This window comes from Trifolium pratense, linkage group LG1 (genome assembly GCF_020283565.1).
Source record: "Trifolium pratense cultivar HEN17-A07 linkage group LG1, ARS_RC_1.1, whole genome shotgun sequence".
NCBI classification, from domain to species: Eukaryota; Viridiplantae; Streptophyta; class Magnoliopsida; order Fabales; family Fabaceae; genus Trifolium; species Trifolium pratense.
This window is the reverse complement of record NC_060059.1, coordinates 25,486,148-25,503,204: the sequence shown is the minus strand read 5'-3', so window position 1 is coordinate 25,503,204 and position 17,057 is coordinate 25,486,148. Positions and strand designations below refer to the sequence as shown.

Sequence of the window (17,057 nt, the reverse complement as noted above, 5' to 3'; positions counted from 1 at the left end):
CTCATTAAAATGTGCTTAAGGGCACAAGTTAACATTTTCCTTTGTAGAATTAACATAAGTCGGGGATGAGTAAAAATAGTGTATCCGAGAAATTCGTAGGTAGCGGATGAGTAAAAATAGGGCGTGCGACAAACTTGTACGTAGCAAATGAGTAAAAATAAGACGCGCAAGAAACTTATAAATAACGGATGAGTAAAAATAGGGCGCACGAGAAACTATAAGTAGCGGATGACTAAAAATATGGCGCGCTAGAAAGTCGTAGGTAGCGGATGAGTAAAAATATGATGCTCGAGAAATTCGTAAGAAGCGGTTGAGTAAAAATAGTGCGCGAGAAACTCGTAGGTAGCAGATGAGTAAAAATAGGGCTCGCGAGAAACTCGTAGGTAGCAGATGAGTAAAAATAAACCTCGCGAGAAACTTGTAGATAGCAGATGCTTAAAAATATGGCGCGCGAGAGTTATATATATATAATATAAGTAGGGTATGAATAAAAATAGGGCGCGCGAGAATTATTGATCTGGTTTAATATTTATAATGTTGAATTTGAGCACTAAAAGTAAAATAAAAATAAATAGGCCGGCTCAAAAGCCCGACAACTCGTACCGGGCCGGGCTCGATCACTAATTTTGATAGCCCATTTTTATTCCGGGCTTTTTAGCCCGGCTCGATGAAACTTGACCGGACCGGCTTGAAATTAGCCGGACCGCCCGTTTCGACTGCTCTAAGTTATGAGGAGATGTTTGAACTGAATGGAGAGGAAATTAAAACCACAGCGACATATAATAAGCAAAAGATTGATACGCATATCTCGTCTTCCCTTCGCCCTTTCATTAATTATGGGTACTGCTTAATTTCACATATTCCCGATATCAAATGATGAATTTAGTCCTCGAGCTACTATAAATAACTTCATTTCTTCCGAGACACTACCCTCGCAAATTATATAGCTTATTTAAAAAAAAAAGTTGGCTTAAATGCAGTTTTGCCCCCCCTGTTTTGATTAAATCGGAATTTTAACCCCCTGTTTTAAAACGCGGACTTTTACCCCCCCTGTTTTATAATTTGTTGGATTTTGCCCCCCCTAAAATTCTGCTTTCGAGTCACAACTTTAAAGCTTCGCACACAACTCAATTTTGATCAATAATTTACCAAAAGGATACCGAAATGACCGTAATCGAGTTATCTTTCCACATAATCAAACCCCACTGAATTTGGAGTTACAAAGAGAGATTAATTACCGTTTTAGTGAAGGTATGTCCCCCAAAATTCTGCAAAAAATCTGCTTTCGAGTCACAACTTCAAAGCTTCGCATACAATTCAATTTGGATCCATAATTCACCAAATGGCTACCGAAATGACCGTAATCGAGTTAGCTTTCCACAGAATCAAACCCCACTAAATTTGGAGTTACAGAGAGAGATTAATTATCGTTTTAGTGAAGGTCTGTCCAATTACTAATTCTGCAGAAATCTACTTGTGATCTTCAAATTCAACATCGTCTACCGAACACATCGTAACTCCAAATTCGACGAAATTGAAATGCCAACAAGGGTAATTTCGTTAGATTTCCATACATGTAAATAGTATTAAAAAATGAGCTACAGGGTGAGAGGAATGACGAGAATACCAATAGTAGTTTCATACGATAATTAATTTGAACAGACCTTCACTAAAACAGTAATTAATCTCTCTCTGTAACTCCAAATTTAGTGGAGTTTGATTCTTTGAAAAACTAACTCGATTGCGGTCGTTTTGGTACCAGTTTGGTGAATTATTGATCCAAATTGAGTTCTGTGCGTAGCTTTGAACTTGAGGCTCAGAAGCAGATTTTGTGCAAAATTTTGGTGGGGGGCAAAATCCAACAAATTATAAAATAGGGGGGGTAAAATTCCGCATTTTAAAATAGGGGGGGTAAAATTCCGCATTTTTCAAAATAGGGGGGGTAAAACTGCATTTAAGCCAAAAAAGTTTATAGTTTATTTTTCGATACTATTTCAAGAAGCTTATAGCAATTTCACATTATTTTTTCTTCATATTTTATCCTATCATGTTACTTGCAAAAAATTAAATATTAATTAAATATATCTTTTTCTTTATATTTTTATATTATTAAAAAAATACGGTCAAAACCAAAGTTTTAAATTGCGGTATGCTTCTGTAATTGCGGCCGCAGTATTGCTGATGCGATAGCCTTCACAATCGCATCGCACCGCAATTGCGGTGTGATCTTAATTCATGTATACGGCCGCATCGTCACCGCATCAGAAGCCACATCAGACATTTTCGGCTATGTTTGTTCAAATTTTCTCATAAAAAAAAAATAAAATTTATGGACTTCAAATCTTAATTTGTGTCAAATCTAATGAAAAATCTTACTTTTAACAATCTCTCAATCGTATATATTTAACAAACTATGGAATAAATTAAGACTGTTCAATAATGGATAAATAACGTAGTTACACAGTAGTTTCATTTTAATAGTGTAGTTACGTAGTAGTTTCATTTTATATAGTTTGTGAAATTTTAAAATAATTTGCAACAGCCGCATTTCGCGTTGCAGCATCTGCAATGACCACATTCACAACAACCGCAACCGTTACCGCATCTGCGACGCGACCGCAACCATAATTTAAAAATGTGTGAAAACAAGATAAATGAAAATTTAGTTTGATATTCTAACCGGTGCACTTAAATTTTACCTTGAAAAAAGAATGCGTTTGAAAGCTAATAATAGTTGCACAAACACCACAAGTACCGATTTGGAAAAGATAAAACAGAGTAACACACGGTTTTAAAGTGTGGTTGTGCTATAGTACATATTCCCGAAAGGTGTACTATTTCCTATACTTCTCGAGCTAACTGCAATTAAATTCCAAGATGCGCTAGACCTTCCATATTCTAACTCATGCAATTAAAATCCATCACCATAGAAATGCCTTCTTTTAACATTACATATGCCTATAAATAGTCCTCGTATTTTCATCAACATTGCAGATATTTTATTTTTATTTGTGGAATTGCTATCTTGATTCTACAGCAAACATGGTTCAGCCTCCTGAGGTTTATGAGGAGACGTTTGAGCTGAATGGAGTGCAAATCAAGACAACCGTGATATCTGATGTGAAAGAGATAGAGAAGCATATATCATCTTTCCTTTGCCCTCCTATTAATCATCAAACCAAAGTTATCGGCTTTGATGCCGAATGGTATCTGCTTCGTAGTCCGACGCATCTTAAATTAGTAACCTATGCCTATTCCAGATGCGCAACGATACAACTCTGTGATGGACACTCATGTCTTATTATTCAACTAAATTGGTTATGTGGTGGGTCAGCATATTGGGAAAACTACATTCCGTTCAAAGCATTGGTTAATTTCCTCCGTCTTCCAAATATTACATTTGTGGGAGTCGGTATCAAAGAAAATTTAGCTATGTTGGAGAAGCAGTATGGAATTGTATGCAGAAATGCTGTGGAACTTGGACCGTTAGCTGCTACTGCTATGAGGATGCCTCGTTTGAGTTATTGCGGTGTCGATGAGTTAGCGTTTGTGGTTAATGGATTTCATCTTGGAGAACATAGGCCTTTAACAACAGCATATGACTGGTCTTGTAAACCTCTCGGCAAAGATCTTGTTAAACTTGCTACTGTTAATGTTTATTCTTATTTTAAGATTGGGAGTACACTACTTCAATCTAATGTTGTAGGTGGTCTTGATAGTGGCCTTGTTCGTCTTTGGTAGTTCAAGTACTTAATCTGTTTTGCTGAAAGTGTTGGTGAATTATTTGTTACTGGATTCTGTTAGTTACTGGGAATATAAGCTGCTACTAGTTTTTCTAGTTTAGAGCATTTTTATGGAGGGAGGTAGTTTCTTGTTGTTTGGAGAGTGGCTCGTGTGTTTTGAAGCCTCTTCGTGTTATTGTTGTTGTGTAGGGGGCTGCAGTTGGTAGCTCTTTTCTTTTGGTTTACCTTTGCAAAATGGTTACCTTTTTACCTGTTTTTGTTTCTGACTTGTCTAGCCCACTTGGACGGAATCAGATTTAGTGCTACAAATTAGCACACAGTAACACGCTATTTTCATTTTAAACTGTCCGATTTGATTTTAATGGCTGAGATCGATTTGATTTTAATGGCTGAGATTGATTTGATTAGAAAAACCCAGTTTTTAATCTAAGCCGCCCGATCTGAATTTAATGGACGAGATTAAAATTGCGTTAAACTGCGTGTTTTTTGGACTGTAGCAAATCCGGGTCCTGGACGGAATAGTTTTTTCAATTTAAGAGTTTTTATTTATTATTAGTAAATCAATAATTTTGTTCTTGAATTTCATTGATCAAATTCGTCTCTAAATTTTTTAAAATAGCTAAAATGTTAAAGAATTTGTGAAAATTATATCAATCAATAATATTTTTACGGTGCTAAAATGTTCTTGGGTTTTTAATGGTGTTAGCATATGATATGTTAATTACTCATTCGTCGTTCCATTTCATTAACCATATTTTTACAGAAGAATTTTATTGGTTTTGAAATTTGAATGTCTAATAATCTCTTCGTACCATAATATATATCACTTTACATTATTAATGAAAAATTTAATGCTATTTTTTGTATTTTTCATAAAAAATTAATTACATTTCTTAATATGCGTAAGAGTGTAAAATTGACATATATTATGGTACAGAATTACTAATAAAAATAAATAAATGGCTACTCTTTCTCCAACTTAAACCCAAAATTTCACAATTTCTAATTTTTATTTTCCAATGCTAATTAAAATTCATAATTTATCAATGAGTGGTGGCTCTTTGTGTTATTGTGTATCTATGACAAAGAAAGAACACAAACAAGTTTATCTTCGACCTACATTTTTAATTGAGAAGTTGGTGATGATAAGAGCTACTATCTCCAAGCAAAAATGTAATTTTTAAGTTCGTTGTATATTTAATGAAAAATATAGATTAAATTCGGTTGGTAGGAACATCGCACTATATGTGCAGGAGTCCAGTTTCAAATTTGGCACACTTCACTTATTCACTTTAAGGTGGATTTTCTAGTCAGTAGGCTACTTTGACAAAAAAATAAAAAATAAAAAATATTTTGATAAAAGAAATTCAACTATATTAATTACTAACTTATCGGCTTGTCTAAATTAGTTTATAGTGTATTGCATGCATGTAGTGGCGGAATCAGAAAAAATATTGTGGGTGGGTCGGAAAATAGTCAATCTATTTTCAAATTGAATTTTTTGGTCCCTTTATTTTCATATGTTATAATTTTGGTACCAACAATCTATATTTTTACTCCAAAAATTGTGATTTTTGGCCATAAAGGTGATTATTTTTTTTGGGTACAAACCATAAAGGTGATTTATTTTCCAGCATTGAATCTAAAGATGAAATATCAAATTTGAGACCAAAATTCACATTTTTTTCATTAAAATTCGCTATTTTTTGGCAAAAAAAAAAACATTGAGATTGAAAATATGGGACTTAAATATTAATTAAACATTGTTTTTTATGTCATTTCATATTTGTATATGCTAGTTCAATTGCTAATTTTATCTAATACTCTAAATTCAATTAATTATGAACTAATATTTATACTAATACTCAAACTAATATGTGTACCGACCGAGTTAGTTATAATGATCAATAATAAACTTTAAATTAATATTTACATTAATATTTATAAAAATATATATACTGAGTGACTTAATATTATTAATAATTTATTTAAATTAATACTCTACATATAAAAAAATATTTTTTTAGGCTGAGGTTGGGCCGTGACCCACCTCAGTCCAACCATAGGTCCGCTAATGATGCACTGATTCTGCATTTTTTTTTTTCTCTCTCTCAAATTTTTGTATCTTTACCATTTATCATTGACCAACATATTTCTAATTCAATGGTCAAGAAACACACTTTTTTTTTTCAAAATTTTATCTCTACCAAAAAGATCATTTCTCTAATTTTACCTAACGACTTTAAAAAAATGTAAAGCCAAAAAATTATGATAGCATCACACTTTCTAACACGCTCTGTTCACCACACTGTTGAATTTCAAATGGATTCCACTAAATTTATTCGGGACCTGATGGATAATTTTCGCAAGTGAACGAATTACCACGTAGTAATAAAAATATCGATCCACAGGGATTGTGTGATTAAACTAGTCGAATAGTGTTCATAGACATTATGCAAAAACAGAACATGTATGGGGGTTGATTGAGTGATCAATTGTTAGAAAACGTGCTTTGATATAATGGAAAAGCGAGGTAGAATCATCGGAATCGCCTAGTCTATAGCTAAACAACATGCAATCTACTATATCATAGGAATCTACTCAAGTGTTAACAACTAGATCGACAAATTAGTGAACCGCAATCTCTTGTCAAAATCCACTCTATTCGTTGTCGATACTCCCCCGATCTCTCGGGCGGAAGCTACCTACAACGAATGATATTAACGCGCGTCAATCGTTCGCTACACTCTATGCCTCAATCTCTCGACCGGAGACACTCGAGAGCTTAATGCAATTCAGTTCAGAAATTAAATCAATACTCTCGCACGTGACTTAACTCGAAATCATTACAACACTAATGAAGGATTATAAAGCATTAAACATCGAATTGCATTAAATCAACACTATAACAGAGTAGTTTCTTACACATATAGCAGATTACATGAAGTCTATCTACATCCTAGGCTATCCTAGATCCTACCTCCGAAGAACTTAGCTCCTCATCTCCCTTTGTCCGCGTCCGAGCTTCAATGTCATGGCTTGTGAATCCATGCTATCGATGTGCTTGGAGCTTCCTTCGGAGTCTTGAATCCCAATCTTGAAGTTCAAAACCCAGAATGTAGATCAAATTTGCAGAATTTTCCCACACGAAAACAGAATTATGCAGAAACTATATATACAGAAGGCAACCACGCCGCGCGCCAGATCTATCACGCCGCGCGTGGTTGCAAATCCATCAACTACGCCGCGCGTGGTAACAGAATCACGCGGCGCGTGATCAAGTCAGAGAGCAATCTTCATCTTCAACAAAGCTTCACGCCGCGCGTGGTAAGGCATCACGCCGCGCGTGATCAGAGTAAAAATCTTGGCTCCCTGTGAGCTCCATCACGCGGCGCGTGATGGGCTACGCCCCCAGCGTAGTGAAAATCCTCCATTTCCTGCAATTTTTCCTGTTTTCTTGCAAATCAAGTAATCAAGCTTATGGTTAGATTTCTCTTATATTTATTGCTAAAAACCTACTAAAATGCATCTAATGTTGCTAAAATAGGCATGGATTAGAGAGTGTGACGATTCGTCATCACAACCCCAAACTTAAACCTTTCCTTGTCCTCAAGGAAACAACTTTTACCTCAAGCTTTTGTGTCAAGACCTTGGCATTTTCCTTAAATTCACTCGAATCATACATACGTGAGAATCACCTGATGATCAATGATCCACCTGCAAACAATGCTCAATCGCACCATCGTTCCCGCAAGACATTTTCAAGTAGTTCACACTTTTCGACCAAGGCTCTATGATTCCATCACACTACTCACATGCACTCTTCAGTTTGGGTAATTCACTCAAATCAACACATCAATGCAAGTCAACAATAATTTTGCAAGTAGTCTAAGAATTCATTCGGTTCACTTTGTGCACACACATTAGAGGTCTTTTAGGGTTATAACGTGGCTTGGCTAGGGTGGATGGTGACATTTTGGATAAGTAGTAGAAAAACTTGGAGTTAGATCCCCCTATGGTCAAAAATTCATAAACCAACCCTTTTCTTTTGAACTATAGTGGACTAGAGAACTTTTTTCACATCATCAAACAAAGTTTTGCGATTCTTTTATCACTTCTTTTCGCATTTCTTTTCCCTTTTTCACATTCATTTCTTTTGTTTCTTTTTTTTTTCTCTTCCACAAAAAGCCTTGTAACTTTTGAAATTTTTTTCTCAATTTTTCAAATCACACATTTGTAAGTTCTCTAGTACCCTCACCCCAAACTTTATTTGTTGCTAATTCCAAAGGGCAACCCCAAACTTAGTAGTGAGCAATGCGCATCAACCACTAATTAGGTGCCTAACCTCCAAGAAAGTCATTCCTTTTTTTTTCATCAAAAATTTCTAAAGGTTGTGCAAAATAACATTTTCTTTTTCAGCTCAAATTGGTTAAGCAAAGGATAATTATATGTAAGGGTTGATAGAAAGGCTCAAGGGTACCAAGGAACATGCCTCGTGTGTGCTACAAAAGTACCAATCAAATAAAAAGACGACAAGCAAAATCGAGAGACAGTACATGAGCGGATATCACACATAGAAGAAAAAGGAGTGTTTGGCTCAATACCTCTCGGTTGGGTCGAATCAAAGAACCGGTCAAAAAGTGTGCGTTCCCGTCCTTTGCCTCTTGATCACATGAGTGCAACAAGCTATTGCACTGCAAGTTTCACAAATCACACACGGAGAAAATCAAGTAATTGATACTCAAGTAACTAGAAAGAACATGCCAAAGTATTGAAACAAACTATAAAAGTAAAAACCATTCCACCATTAAACAAGAGAAGATTCAAATTCAGAGTACACAAATAAAATATCCAGCCAATATCCAAGCAACATCAAATATTATTACAAACCAACGAAAGTAAAAGACAATTAAGGAAAGATAGAGTAGTAGAGTAGTAAAGTAGTAGCAGCAGCAGGTCATCACCAACAATGTCAAACAGCGTCGTCCGGCTGGCCAGTGAAGTAGTTTGTGAATGGGCTATTCAAGTTCAGATTCAACCCATCCACGTCCAGCATCTCCCTCTCCATAGCAGCGGCCTCATCCTGCTCAACCCGGCGTCGCCTCTCGATCTCGGCCAACTCAGAAGTTCTCAGACCCGAATTGTATGCTTGTCTGGCCTGAAAAGATGTCAGCTCCCTTGCCTGATGCGCCTCCCAATCAGTATCAACGGGATACAAAGTCCCGAAAGTAGGAGGAGGGAAAGTAGACCGATAAGTCATCGCCTCGGTGTACATGGAAGAGGCGGTATCAAAGTAGAGATTCGGCAGCCCGGAATATTGAGAAATTTCCATTTGATGCAACATTGAAGCAAGCTGATTCATATCATGAGAGTAACGAGGAGGGTCCTGAGCTGGTATATCGTGATACTCATGTACCGGATCCCCCTGTTGATCCGGATGATTACCTTCTTCAAACCGATTAATTTCTTCCTCCTCCCTCAAAGCTTCCTCTCTTGCAGCATTCCCCTCACCTCGGGGCACAATCGGACCTCTCTCAAACTTTTTGGTGAAGTATGATAAAGACAATGGACGGACGGGATGAAGATCACCTTCTTGCACGTTCATTGGAACATTATTCGCCCTACACAAAGCAGCGATGAGATTGCAATGTCCCAAAGTAAAAGTCGGATTCGGATGATTGGCTATTTCATGAAGATCTTTTTGTAACCAATACCCAAGATTAATAAACTTCCCTTCAACCAACAATCGGACCGCGTGCGCATTATCAAGCTGAATCTCTGAATTGTTGCCAACAACCCTCACATTTTTCAACCAAAATTCACCCCAAGCTCGGTGAACCGGATTAAAACTTGTTAAGCTCAACCTTCGAGGGAGAGAAGCTGGTGAGTGGGCTAGCCACATTGCTCCCGGTCGACACACTATACTTTTCAGTTCTTCCCTAACTTCAATACCACTCTTGTCGATCCTCTCCCTATCACGCAAAAGTTCACACACACCTCCCGCAGCACAACCAAGCAGATTGTTTATAGTTTCAAAAGAATAACTCACCTTAACACCCCTAACCACAGAAATATACTCCGGAAACATTGGTTGATCCGGTAAATAGGCATTTGCAAAGAATTCCCTAGCCCACATCTGATTGCCAGGATTAACCTCATCTTTAATCATCAACTTATTAAATTTCTCCCAACCCCTAGACTTGACCTCATTTCCTATCTCAGCCACACCATTCAGCAAATCCTCACCAAAACCCTTCTCTTGATTAATAGTAAAGGTTCGAATTTGTGAGTACCTTTTCTCATGAACTTCACTGATGAAGTGGGGGTGAACCTGTGGCCGAGTAACATTGCTCCGGCGAGGAGGCGATGCTTGAGCGGACCGCGAAGATTGCCCCTTGCTAGCACTCATCTTTGTTCTTGCTTTCTTTGGAGGCTCTTGTGGTGGATTAGCATCACTCTTCTTCTTTCCCTTCCCGGTTAGCCGTGTCAACATGGTGATAGTAGATAGATTGAAGTGGGTTAATTTGGGAAAGTGGTGAAATGTGATGAAATGAGGGATTTGGAGTGGAATTAGGAGTGGGTGATATGAGTGGTATGTGAATGTGAAGGAAATTGATGATTGAAGGTGATTAGAGGTGAAATTGGAGAGGTTTGAAGAGTGAAAATGGGTTATCAATGGAGTTTTTCGTGTGGGAGACCGTGTGCATTGATGATGGGATGGATGGAGTGGTTGAAAAGATGAAGAAATTCAAATTTTACACGCTTTCCTGTGCAGCCACGCCGCGCGTGACCCCTGCGACGCCGCGCGTAGTACGAACTGTAACGGTCAAGAACTTCTTTCAAACAGGCCACGCCGCGCGTAATCACCATCACGCGGCGCGTAATCACTTAGTCAGAGACTCCATATTTCTCCAGTTTTCACGCAGCGCGTGATGCATCCCCACGCCGCGCGTGATACATTCTGAAACTCCTTCCTCTGTGTTGAAGGATCACGCCGCGCGTGATTGTACTGCGCCCCCGGCGTAGTAGACCTCTGTTGTGCCCTGTTCTGCTTCCTGTTCTTGCTTCTGCTACACACCTACCTACATACTTCAAAAACAAACACACTAAAACATTAGAAACCGTTGGGTTGCCTCCCAACCAGCGCTTGTTTAACGTCCCGATACTTGACGTTCCATACCCCTAAGGGTTAAGGAAAAGAAGTGCCACCATGTGGCAAGTAGTGTGCATTCCAAGGTAACTTAAGAGCATGTTTAACAATATGATCATAAACCTGAATTTTAAAACATTGTGGGTCTCCATCATCACACTCCATCTTGTCAAAGACATTGAATGTGACCTGCTGATCATCGGTCCTTAGCATGAGCTCGCCCATCTCTACATCGATTAGGGCACGGCTAGTTGCTAAGAAGGGTCTACCAAGGAGTAGAGGCTCCCAATTCTTATCTTCTTCCATGTCCAGAACCACAAAGTCTGCGGGAAACACAAATCCAGCAACTCTAACTAGCACATCATGGAGAATACCTTCCGGATGCACAATCGATCTATCCGCCAAAGAGAGACTCATCTTTGTCGGTTTTGCTACCGCTCCCGGTATCTTCTTCATCATTGATAACGGCATCAGATTAATGCTCGCACCCAAATCACACAAAGCCTTTTCAACAGTGAGATTCCCAATAGAACATGGAATTGTAAAGCTCCCCGGATCTTTCTTTTTCTGAGGTAGCTTCCTTTGGATGAGAGCGCTGCACTCTTCCGTCATACTTACCATTTCATCATCTAATGATTTTCTTTTCTTTGTGAGCAGCTCCTTCAAAAACCTTGCATAACTCGGCATTTGCTCCAATGCCTCAACCAATGGTATAGCCATCTCAAGCTTGTTCAACACCTTCATGAACTTCTTGAACTCCTTCTCCCGCTCAAGATTCTTAACTTTCTTTCTCCTAGGAAAAGGCATCCTAGCATATGGCGATTCATCAATCCCTTTACCTTTCTCAACCTTCTTACTCTCTTTTTCTTTTATCTCCCTCTGTTTTTCAACTTCTTCTACTTCATCCTCACTAATCTCCACTTCCTTAGACAGATTTTCATTTTCTACTTCTCCCTCACGTCTCTCATTTTCAACTACACCCTCTTGCTTATTTTCAACTTCTCCCTCGTTGACCTTCTTTTTCAAGGGCTTCTCCACAGCTGGCCTTTCCGGTATCTCTCTACTCCTCAAAGTGATTCCATTGCAAGTTTCATTTTTAGGATTATCATGAGTGTTTCCACCGAAACCTCCTTGGTTTTGCAACATAGAAAACTGTCGTGACAGCTGACCCATTTGCACCTCAAGATTCTTTATAGAAGCTTCATGATTCTTGTTAGAGGTTGCTTGACTCGATTTCATCGCTTCAAAGTTGCTTTGGGTCATGAGCATGAACTGATTTAGAGTCTCTTCCATCCTTGATGGAGGCCTTTGCTGCTGTTGCGGTGCACCTTGACCTTGCATACCGTTCCCCCACCCGGAACCGTTGTTATTGTTGTTGTACGGCTTCCGGAAATTGGCTAGGTAGCGAGCCTCCTCTGAACCCTCCGGGAAGCATCCGCCATTTGGGTGATCCTGCAAACAAAAATCACAGCGCACATTGTCAATTTTACCTATTGGAGAAGATTGAACTTGCGGATTGGACAGCAGCTTCATCATTGCTTCCATTTGGCTAGTCATGAGCTTTTGCTGTGCCAATAGCGCTGTTTGAGTATCCAATTCCAACACTCCGCCTTTCTTCTTGGCTCCTCTATCATTCGTAGCTCTATACTCGTTTTGAGCCATGCTTTCCACCAATTCTCTTGCTTCAGTTTCGTCACGGTTCTTCAACGAACCACCGGCTGATGCGTCAAGTATCATTCGCGTTTGAGGCCTCAAACCTTGGGTAAACATTTGCATCTGATTGTGGCCATCGAAACCGTGATTCGGGCACCTTTTAAGACAAACTTTGAACCTCTCCCAAGCATCATACAACGTTTCACCATCCGCTTGTTCGAAGTTGCTAATTTCAGCCCTTCTTTCTAGGAACTTATGAATAGGGAAGTAACGATCTAAGAACTTCCGCTCCAGCTGTCTCCAAGTCTCAATAGTTCCGGCGGGTATCGTGTCTAACCAATCTTTAGCACGGCCGGTGAGAGAATGCTTGAATAACCTCAGTCTTTTGTCCGATTCGCTCACCCCCGGTGGATCGGTATAGTCGCATGCTTCATAGAAGTGAGACAAGTGTAAATTCGGGCATTGAGCTTCCGATCCTGAATAAGGATTTTCCTTTAGGGCGGAGAGGACCGTGTTCTTGATGTCGAATGAGACAGGATTCGCCGGCTGAAAGCCTTGATTTGCCAACGCGTCATTGTCTCTCCTCCCATAATCACCAAGGGTACGCCTTGGCGGTTGAGGAACCGGTGGAACCTGTTCTTCTTCCATTGTTGCTGCAGTCCGTCCTTGACAGTCCGGTGTATCCCTTAGCAAAGCTGTTCCCCTTGAAGCTTGAGCTTCCCTTGTTGCCTTTCGAATTGCGCGAGCTGTCTTTTCAATCTCTGGATCAAATTGCAGCTCTTGAGGACCTGTTCTCCGCATGCACAATGAAACACACAAGTAGAACGCTCCGGGAGAAAAATATAAAACAGAAAAATAAAGAAAACACAGAAAATATGAACACTATCGCCTTGTCGAATCAATCACAATCCCCGGCAACGACGCCAAAAACTTGATGGATAATTTTCGCAAGTGAACGAATTACCACGTAGTAATAAAAATATCGATCCACAGGGATTGTGTGATTAAACTAGTCGAATAGTGTTCATAGACATTATGCAAAAACAGAACATGTATGGGGGTTGATTGAGTGATCAATTGGTAGAAAACGTGCTTTGATATAATGGAAAAGCGAGGTAGAATCATCGGAATCGCCTAGTCTATAGCTAAACAACATGCAATCTACTATATCATAGGAATCTACTCAAGTGTTAACAACTAGATCGACAAATTAGTGAATCGCAATCTCTTGTCAAAATCCACTCTATTCGTTGTCGATACTCCCCCGATCTCTCGGGCGGAAGCTACCTACAACGAATGATATTAACGCGCGTCAATCGTTCGCTACACTCTATGCCTCAATCTCTCGACCGGAGACACTCGAGAGCTTAATGCAATTCAGTTCAGAAATTAAATCAATACTCTCGCACGTGACTTAACTCGAAATCATTACAACACTAATGAAGGATTATAAAGCATTAAACATCGAATTGCATTAAATCAACACTATAACAGAGTAGTTTCTTACACATATAGCAGATTACATGAAGTCTATCTACATCCTAGGCTATCCTAGATCCTACCTCCGAAGAACTTAGCTCCTCATCTCCCTTTGTCCGCGTCCGAGCTTCAATGTCATGGCTTGTGAATCCATGCTATCGATGTGCTTGGAGCTTCCTTCGGAGTCTTGAATCCCAATCTTGAAGTTCAAAACCCAGAATGTAGATCAAATTTGCAGAATTTTCCCACACGAAAACAGAATTATGCAGAAACTATATATACAGAAGGCAACCACGCCGCGCGCCAGATCTATCACGCCGCGCGTGGTTGCAAATCCATCAACTACGCCGCGCGTGGTAACAGAATCACGCGGCGCGTGATCAAGTCAGAGAGCAATCTTCATCTTCAACAAAGCTTCACGCCGCGCGTGGTAAGGCATCACGCCGCGCGTGATCAGAGTAAAAATCTTGGCTCCCTGTGAGCTCCATCACGCGGCGCGTGATGGGCTACGCCCCCAGCGTAGTGAAAATCCTCCATTTCCTGCAATTTTTCCTGTTTTCTTGCAAATCAAGTAATCAAGCTTATGGTTAGATTTCTCTTATATTTATTGCTAAAAACCTACTAAAATGCATCTAATGTTGCTAAAATAGGCATGGATTAGAGAGTGTGACGATTCGTCATCAGGACCTATATAATTTAGTGACATTTATTTGAATTTCAACCTATTAGAAAAAAATGTGTTGGGAAAAGTACATTAGAAGGTGTGTTGTTATACTCCTCCGTACCACAATATATGTCATTTTGAAGAAAAAAATTGTACCAAATTATGAGTCTGTTTGCTTCAGCTTTAAAAAAAATGGATTTTTTTGAAAAAAATTTAGAATTTTTTTTGTAGAGATTTTGAAGAAAATCTAAAGTTATTTACCGTTTGTTTACGATTATAAATTACTCAGACAATTTGCATTGTTAACGGTGCTAGATTTTTTTTTTTTTTTTTACGAACATTTGATGTTAATTAGTCACACGGATTTCCACTTTAGCTTCGACTTTCATTTTTAATTGAGAAATTGGTGATTATACGAGCTTTACAATGTTTGATTGTTAGTGTCTGGCAAACGTGTCACATGAAAAACCAACTATTATATTTACTAGACGTTTTTAAAGTTTATGTTGAGTTTTATATTACGGTAAATTATACACTCAAACTGACTCATTCATAATATAAGCAAGTATAAACCACTGACAAGACAACCTCTTGATGGACCAAGTAGTAGAAACTTTGAAGTAAAATGAAAAGATTTATTGGAAGGAAGCTGATAACATGTAAAATACGGAGTACACGATTATTTTAGCTCGACTTACACATGGTTTGATGTAATAAGAACAAAACTTATATGCATTTCTTTAGATGTAATTTTTCTTGTTCCTCTCACAAAAAAGTAGTTATTTATATTTTTTAATTAAAAAAAGAAAAAGAAAATTGTTTTCAAACAAAAATAACTCCCCCCATGTATCTAGCACAGTAAGAACTGTGTATATGGAATGGAACTGTACATAAGTTTGATCCATAAAATAAAATAAAAAAACACGCACGATCAAAGAAGCAGTTTCTTCCACAATTAAAGTCCTTTATGCCGTTGAGATTCTACTTCTACTCATAGAATAAACTCGCCTTTTGAGCTTTCTGTAACTTACCCTACTACTACTACTACTGTATGCCTAAAAAAATACTAGTATATAGTTTGTGCTATCCATATTGTTTTCTACAGAGCACTCATAATGGGTTATGAGGAGACGTTTGAACTGAATGGAGACCAAATTAAGACAACAGTTATATATGATCCCATAGAGATTCAAAACCATCTACCTTCTTTCCTTCGCCGATCAATCAATCATCAAACCAAACTTATCGGCTTTGACGCCGAATGGTATCTGCATAATCATTTACAACATGGACACAGTTTTTTCACACTCAAATGCGCAACCATACAACTCTGTGATGGACACTCATGTCTTATTATTCAACTAAATCGGTTTGAATCTTTGCATAATTATTGTTGGACTTTGAAACAAAATGTGGCGCGTAAATCACTTGTTAATTTTCTGCAAAATTTTGGCGGCAAACTTATTTTTCTGAAAAAACCGCCACAAATAATAGGCTGTTACCAACAACTAATTATGCGGCAGACTAAAAGCCTTGGAAATTTCGCTTTCCGGCATTTTTGGCCGCCGGTAATACTTAAAATTTTTATATTGAGTAAAATATATAAACCAAAATTGCATTTAGTGGTAGCAATGTGACTTAATATAACAGAATGGGGTTGTGAATTGGTTAGGTCGAGACAGGATTTGTCAAACATAAGCCCGATCTATCAAAAAATTGAAGTTCTAATTCTAGTTTATGGTATGTTATAGGCTTATTTTTTAGGCTTGAGTCTGGTCTTTTGAAAATCCTATTGGCTGTTAGCCTATTTAAAAGACTATTTTACATGGACATTTTTTTTGGTAAAGTAGCCTTAGAGCATCCACAATAGAGCACTCTATTTTTGAGTACTTAAATGGTCCCACATAGACACATCATCAATTTATTATTTTTTTAATAATAGTACCTAATAGGTACTCAACCTCTCCGATGGAGCATTTCTTAAAAAGTTCTAAAATTGGTCTCATCAATAACTTCACATCATTAAAATTTGAAATTTAATTTAAAATAATATTGCCAAATTAAATTTTTTTGAATATATTAAATAAAGTGGGTCCCATAAAAAGAAGAGAGAGAGTTCTTATATTAGAAGTGGTACCTATTAGGTACTAAAATGTGTTGTGCTCCAATGGTAGTATCTAATAAGTACCATGAGTACCTAATAGGTACTACACCATTGGAGATGGTCTTATGTCTATTTCTCTCTAAATGGAGAATAAACAGAGAGATAACAAATGGAGGAAACTCAAACCCGTAGCCTAATGCCTAAAAATTTTATCTTTAATATGGATAAGTGTGATGACCAAGGTTCGAACTCGGTCCCCGAATA

The 17,057-nt window shown here is 38.2% G+C and overlaps 1 protein-coding gene and 1 non-coding gene across 2 annotated transcripts; both read left to right on the top strand.

Moving 5' to 3' along the window:
- The first annotated feature begins 3,042 nt into the window (after positions 1-3,042).
- On the top strand, positions 3,043-3,741 carry LOC123891086 (protein RISC-INTERACTING CLEARING 3'-5' EXORIBONUCLEASE 1-like). Its single transcript, XM_045940890.1, has one exon. The coding sequence runs from the start codon at positions 3,043-3,045 to the stop codon at positions 3,739-3,741; it is 699 nt and encodes a 232-aa protein (XP_045796846.1).
- An 8,944-nt stretch (positions 3,742-12,685) lies between these two features.
- Positions 12,686-12,791, top strand: LOC123903388. The gene has a single exon (XR_006807964.1). It is a non-coding gene; the product is annotated as a small nucleolar RNA R71 (small nucleolar RNA).
- The last annotated feature ends 4,266 nt before the right edge of the window (positions 12,792-17,057 follow it).

What these genes read in the sequence shown, in the direction of transcription:
- LOC123891086 (XM_045940890.1), top strand. Translation starts at nt 3,043, where the DNA reads ATGGTTCAGCCTCCTGAGGTTTATGAGGAGACGTTTGAGCTGAATGGA.